At 28.5% G+C, this 7,206-nt stretch overlaps 1 protein-coding gene across 1 annotated transcript; it reads left to right on the forward strand.

Annotated features, from left to right (window-relative positions):
* The first annotated feature begins 3,213 nt into the window (after positions 1–3,213).
* On the forward strand, positions 3,214–6,876 carry LOC136985547 (patched domain-containing protein 3-like). The gene is made up of 4 exons (XM_067282852.1): positions 3,214–3,253; positions 3,782–4,788; positions 5,236–5,553; positions 5,627–6,876. The coding sequence occupies exons 2-4, from the start codon at positions 3,792–3,794 to the stop codon at positions 6,874–6,876; spliced, it is 2,565 nt and encodes an 854-aa protein (XP_067138953.1). The 5' UTR covers positions 3,214–3,253; positions 3,782–3,791.
* Positions 6,877–7,206: the final 330 nt, after the last annotated feature.

The following is a 7,206-nucleotide window of genomic DNA, read 5'->3' on the forward strand; positions in this document are numbered from 1 at the left end:
TTAGAAGATAAATATCGAAATTTGTCTGCTGATATATTATTTTCATTGCAAACAGAAAAGAGATACATCATATTATTCCAAACCTGCCACTCAAGTAGATAAGCCAATAGACAAACTGAAGCTACAAGACATAAAAAGGAATCATATATGCTCTTTAAGCATACCATGCTTTGTATAACGTGTTAAATTGCGAATGAATGTGCAATAAAAAAGGGGGTTATACGATAACACAGTAATATTGGAATTTTACTCTGAAAGACTGTCATAACATGCTAGAAAGCATTGGAAAGAACATGTTAAATCACAATTTATTTTTGTCAGCCTATAATTTTTTCGCAAATTATTATTATTAGATAAGAAAAATTAATTATACTTTAATAAATTGTAATAGATCCTTTTAAAATGAATTATATAATAATGAAGCGATACATTTTCTTTCACCCACAAAATACAATATTTTTATAAATAATTTATACTGGTCAAAATGTTCTATAAGCTACATTATCATATCTTTAGATCCTGATTAATTCTTTTGACGTTCATAATAATTTTTCGTGTTTTGTCTTGTCAACTAAATATAAATACTATTTGAGTAATAAAAATTGTTTCGACAAAGATTACCCGACACAAGAAATATGCGTTTCAAATTACCAAAAAAAATTGTGAATTTGCGCCCAACTAATGGGTTGACCACCTGGACGTTTTCAGGTTTTTTTCACGTGGCTAACGTCTAAAGAGAAGCCATTTTCTCATTCAAAATCCTCCCGGGAAGCACTTCCCTTGGTACATGGTCCACTTATCCTCATCACTTATCCTCATTCCACTCAAACAACCGAAAAAGTTTCATCTGAGAAAAATGCAGACAGTCCACTAATATACAAGTACCAAACGACCTTTTGATTCCACCTAAAGTTATATTCAAGAACTTCTTAACTTTGCATTTCTGACAATATTCAAAAATTGTTGAAAAATTCTGATTGAAAATATTTTGGAAAGTAAATGAATTGGAAAACGTAAGCAGTGAGAATATAATCGAGAAATTTTTGTATTGGTCTTGGAAGTTCTTTATGTCACCATTTAGGGAAAAGATTTGATTTTTCATTATTGCTAATCTCTTTTCATTAAAGGACTTTCCTTTTCTTCGTGTACTCCTTCTTTTTGTTTAAATTTGTAAATACAATTTCAACAAATTTGCTTTAATCTTTCGTCGAGCGCATTAGATCAATTTGACACCATGGACATTGTGAATTTATTATTAATTTAACGGAAAACTGTAGTCACGCAATTTTTCAGTGGTGTCATTTTTATCATTTTTGATGGTAATTTATAATTTGTAAAACCTACAACGTTCGTAGCAATATTTTTTATTACCATTTTGATATATTGCGCCTCTCTTCCCGCTATATAATTAAAATTTCCAATATTATCTGGTTATTTGAAAAGTACAGTGAATTCAAGAAACGGTGTTTAACTACTTTATACAATTAAAATTCTATAAAATCAATTCTATCATTTAGAAATTAATATCATATTACATGCAATACAAGTCAATAACAATTGAATATATGAATAACACTGAAAGCGAAAAAAACGAAAAAATAAGATATATTAATAATAATTGCAATGTGGAAATAAAGCTCCACACCACAAGCGGAGATTTTATTCTTTGAGTCAGCAAAATGTCATAGCAACAATTTCTTGTTATAAAATACAAAATATTTTGTTGATCGGCACATTTAATATGTGCTCAATCCTTACATGTCATATGTAATCTTCATGAATGAATTTTTAATCTTGATCTTGCATATAAAACAAACTACTTGTTTTTCCATTTCTTCATTGAAAGTCCTTTGCAATCTAAGGGATCATACTCATATTTTTGCCAACTCGGATTACTCTCATCTATATATATAATCGAGACGAGTTGATGATGATGATGATAATGATAATAATAATAATAATCAGCGCAGGGCCCAAACGGTTAGGAGTTGAAAGTTGAAATTTGGTACACAGTTAGGGTACGTCACGAGAACGCACACTAAGAAGGGATTTTTCGAAATTCCTCCCCACGGGAAAGAGGGACAGGAATAAGGCTTAGCACTTCTATTAACAATGGAAGTGTTACGTAACAATGGAATTGTTAAGAGAAAGCGACGTGCAAGACGCAGATGCAGTTTTTTTCATTTTTGCGGGAAATCGAACATATTTTTAGACTCATCTAAAAATTCTCTAACTAGTCTGGGGAAACAGAGGAACCCAATTCTTGCATTCTGTGAAAACGGGTAAGGTTGACTATAATGTAATAATCTTAATCTTCACTATCGTTAATTTTGCCCGAGCAACGCCGGGCCCACCCGCTAGTTCCATATAACAGCAGAGGCGATCGAAGAGCTAGGTAACGTAGCGCTATCTAGTGGGAATAGGGAACGTAAATCTGGTTCCTTTTTCTTTGAATTCGGATAACCTTTTCGTAGTTCAATCGAAATTCGCCAAACTCTGAAAAAATATAAAGCAACTGTACAGCTTTATATTCCAGAAAACAGTACTCGAAAATGTCAAAATAGTTTATTGTTATTAAGCATCAAAGAGACGAAAGTCGACACTTTCGTTTTTCGAATATATCTTTTCTCAGAGTCAATTATATTTTCGATAAAGTAATTTGTACACATTCTCGGATTTCACTGAGCATTTTGACACCAAAATTATCAAAATGTAACGTGAAAAGTTTAAAAAAAAAATCAGACACGAAAGTGTCTGATTTTTTTTTTTTTTTAAACTTTTTACGTTAGATTCAAGCTGCTACAAAAGCCATGCAACAAACACCTTCTCTAGTTCGTGGTTCCTATAATCCTAACAAACAAAATAGTCCCCAAAGTATATGACCTATGACGTTGATATTCTCTGCGTATGCCTGTAGAAGGCTGCTATCTAGCTCCAGTAGTGAAAAACTAGTAATTGTTAGTACTGTACGACTCTCTCCTAAATATGTAAATTATAATGATAGACCCAAAATTTACAATAAATGTTCTTTAAAAACTGTTATTGTATTTGAATTAAACACGTTTCTGACCTTACATTATAAATATTATTTCTATAAGAACTCTTCCGATTATCTTAACGATAAGAATTTATTTACGTAGAAAGTTGACAGATTAAATGAAAGTCTATATAAAAGTCTACATAGAAGACCTAATATATACAGTATATGAGCATCACTGTTTCATTTCTTCTAGATTTAAAGTTTTCTAAAATAGTAAGTATTATATATTATTATGTATAGTATCATTTATTTGCTCTAATTTTATCTATTCTTTTATAAATTTTTATAACCTATGTCACCTATATAAAGGTACAATTAATAATTAATAAGTTTATCACGCATTTTTTCTAACCGTAAAACAGTCATAATTTTATTTTGGTAAATTTTAAATTTTATGATAAATTAATTAATTAATTACAATTAATAAACGTAAAATTTCTAAATATAATTTTTAAGATACTTCCATAAGTTCATTGAACTTTGTGAAGCGTATATGGAGGTTCACTTTGCCCTCCAATTACAGAAAATAACAAGTTCATTACACTAAAGACAGTATAAGAATAATAATTATTTTAGTGTAGCTTCAAAAAAAATTTAAATATTTAATGTATTTACATTAAAACATAGAATTGGTAAATATACTCTATTTTATCATATAACAATCTGAAAATTACCTATTCCAAATAATAAAATTATCATATAATATTTAAATATAATTATCATATTTAATTTTTGTTTTAGTTAAGAAGTCATGAAGTGTTACTGTGTTCATAGAGTGTTATCAAGACAATTTTCTAAATTGGGAAAAATAATAGGAAGTCATCCGATATACTTCTTCTTAGGACCTATTATTTTATGTTCAATACTTTCGACTGGTATTATGCGTTTGAAATTAAACAGAGAAATAGATTATCTATTTACAGCACAAAATGGAAGAGCCCATCTTAATAAGAAATTAGTGGAAAATATTTTCAAAAAGAATACGTCTTCTTTTTCTGATATCATCAGAAGGACAGGAAATGATAATACAATTATTATTCAGATGCTAGCAAAAGATAAAGGCAATATGTTCAGAGAAGAAATATTTGAAGATATTGTTATGATAGACGAATACATAAAAAATATTACAATAGAAAGAAATGGAAGATTGATTAATTATTCATCTATATGTGCTCTAAATAATGGACGATGCTGCCAAGATTCTGTTTTAAAGATAGCGCCGCATATCAAAAGCATAATTGATGGAAAATATAAAATTAAATATCCTTATCATCTAGATGGCTTTACATTCTATTTAACGCAATACATATTTTCTTTGGGTGGTGTAGAATTGGATGAAGATGGCAACGCAATATCAATCAAAGCAGTTCGTTTGTCTTACATGTTTGATAACACCGATAAATCAAAAATTGAAGACATTAAAGAATGGATTAACCATTTCAATAAAGTAATTAAATCAATCAATTTACCTCATACAGTATTAATGGTACTTCATACTTACGGTTTCTTTGAAGAGATAGACAAATTTACAGATGGTATTTTACCAAAGCTTCCTGTCCTTGCTGCAGTAATAATAGTTTTTGCTATTCTAACCTGTATGACAAATGACTGGGTTCGAAGTAAACCATGGTTGGGATTATCTACTTGTGTTTCTGCATTTTTAGCCATTGCTAGTGGTTTTGGTCTTGGAATATATTTTGGAATTGAATCAATTGATGCAAATTTTGCTTTGATATTTGGTGTAATAGGTAAGTAATTTGAAAATAATAGAGAGCACTCGGAAATTTTCTCTAGATATTCGTGATGAATCTTAGTCATAGCATGCTTATACGAGTTGATTGATATAAAATAAACAAAAGTTTACACTGGGTTATTGAACTCATATCAATTTATCTTTAACTTCTCTCTTATTACTATCTTAAATTTCACTTTTCAATTTTTAAACCTAATTTTAATGAATTTTATAATTTAAAAATTGATTATAACTTATATTGGCCATACACATAGTTCCATAGGAATATGTCCATAATAAACTTTATTAGCTAATTATGCAATAAAATTCCATTTCTATTACGTTTTTCTATTTTTATTTCAATTATGACATGTAAATAATTTTTAACGTAAGTTTATTTTCGTTCGTAAAATATATATATAATTATATAATAAAACATTGTTTGAATTCTATATTTAATTAGCAACCGAAGTTGATGATGCATTTGTGTTAATAGCAGCATGGAGAAATACTAATCTTAATGATCCCGTGGAAAAACGTATGGAATCATCATATTCTGAAGCTGCTGTATCTATAACGATTACATCATTAACTAGTTTTTCATCATTTTGTATTGGTTCATCATCACCATTTCCGGGAGTGAAAATATTCTGCATTTATGCAGCCATTTTTGTATGTTTTACCTACATATATCAGATCACATTTTTCGGAAGTTGCATGGCTTTCAGTGGTTATAGAGAGCAGAAGAGACTCCACCCTTTCATTTGTAGACGTGTAAAAGGTAAAAAACATATCTTATTTACGTTCAATTTTAAACAGTAATAAATATACATTAATTTGTATTTTTATTACAGAAAGAAAAGCTTCGCATTCATCACTGCCCAAAGAAGAATTCCTAATGGTTATATTTAGAGACAAATTAGGATCTTTATTAATGTCCAAATCCACTAAAGTTATCATCATCGTAATTTTCATGATAAATCTATCCGTTTCTATTTATGGCTTAGTTAATCTCAAAACAGGAAATGATTTTTCAGATGCGCTAGCTTTTGATTCTGAATTAAACGATATTATCGCTTTTAATTATAAATATTTTGGTAAGTTTCTTTATCCTGTGCACATTATTATCGATCGTCCATTAAATTATGCGGATCCAGCAGTACAAAAATCTATAGACAAAACTTTAGAACGATTCGAATCACATCCGCATATTGCAGAAGAAGCTCTTACAATTTCTTGGCTTAAATATTTTAGGTTTTTTTCTAATCGTCCTCTCGGAAAATTCATTCTAAATGGTTATAATATAAGCAACAAATTGGAATTTATCGACGTTTTAAAAAATGTTTTTTTGAAATTATATCAGAGTAGACAATTTAAGGAAGATATTATATTTAACGAAAATTTAACAGAAATTACTTCCACTAGATTCTTATTACTAGTTACAAATATTTCGGACACGGAAACAGAGACAGAAGTTATTAAACAATTGTATGAAATAGCTGATACTTCACCTTTACCTATTAAAATTCATGGTATAAACTTCCATTTACTAGAACAGGCTCTCATAATTAAACAGGCTACATTCCAAATTGCTATTGTTACTTCAGCTTTAGTGTGTATTATCTTTTTTCTTTTTATACCTAATCTCAGCAATGTCTTCTGTATTGCTATAATCGTTTTCTGCATTATCTTCGAAACCATCGGTTATATGAGTTTATGGAACGTAAAATTAGACATGCCATCTTTAGGTACATTAATTCTATGTGTTGGTTTTTCAATTAACTATCCAACTCACATATCCTTTTCTTTTGTGACTGCTAAAGGTTTAGATTCCAACGAAAGAATTAAAAAATCATTGTATGAAGTCGGATTACCTATTTTTCAAGGATCAACTTCTACTATATTAGGTGTAACTGTTTTGGCTTTTGAACCTTACTACGGTACATTATGTTTTTTTAAAATTATATTTTTAATTGCCTTGCAAACTGCCTTCCATGCTATGTTCGTTATACCTATTGTTTTAAATTTATTGAGTCGTTTTGATAAAACATTGACTGTTAAAGACGAACAGCAAGAGAAAAAGAAAAATTTTTATTTACAATGAATATAATTAATATTTCATATTGTTTTTCGTATGTTTTATTCAGTTATATTCATTCTACATATAAACTGAGAATAGAAAGCTTAATGAAAACAAGAAATTAACAGTACAATAGTTTAAATAAATATGTGTGTTTTTATAATTTAAACTGGTTTATTATTAAATTTATTTAGATTATACACTTTTTAATATTTTTATCAATAAAAAGTTATAAAAAATTATGCAGATATCTATTGAAGATTTTTATTAAATATATTTTCTTTAATGTAACTGTACGAAAAAATATACTTTTATATAAATTCATATATCTACTATATGAAAATAAATTTTATA

The sequence above is a fragment of the Centruroides vittatus genome, unplaced genomic scaffold (assembly GCF_030686945.1).
Source record: "Centruroides vittatus isolate TY-2023 unplaced genomic scaffold, ASM3068694v2 contig_971, whole genome shotgun sequence".
NCBI classification, from domain to species: Eukaryota; Metazoa; Arthropoda; class Arachnida; order Scorpiones; family Buthidae; genus Centruroides; species Centruroides vittatus.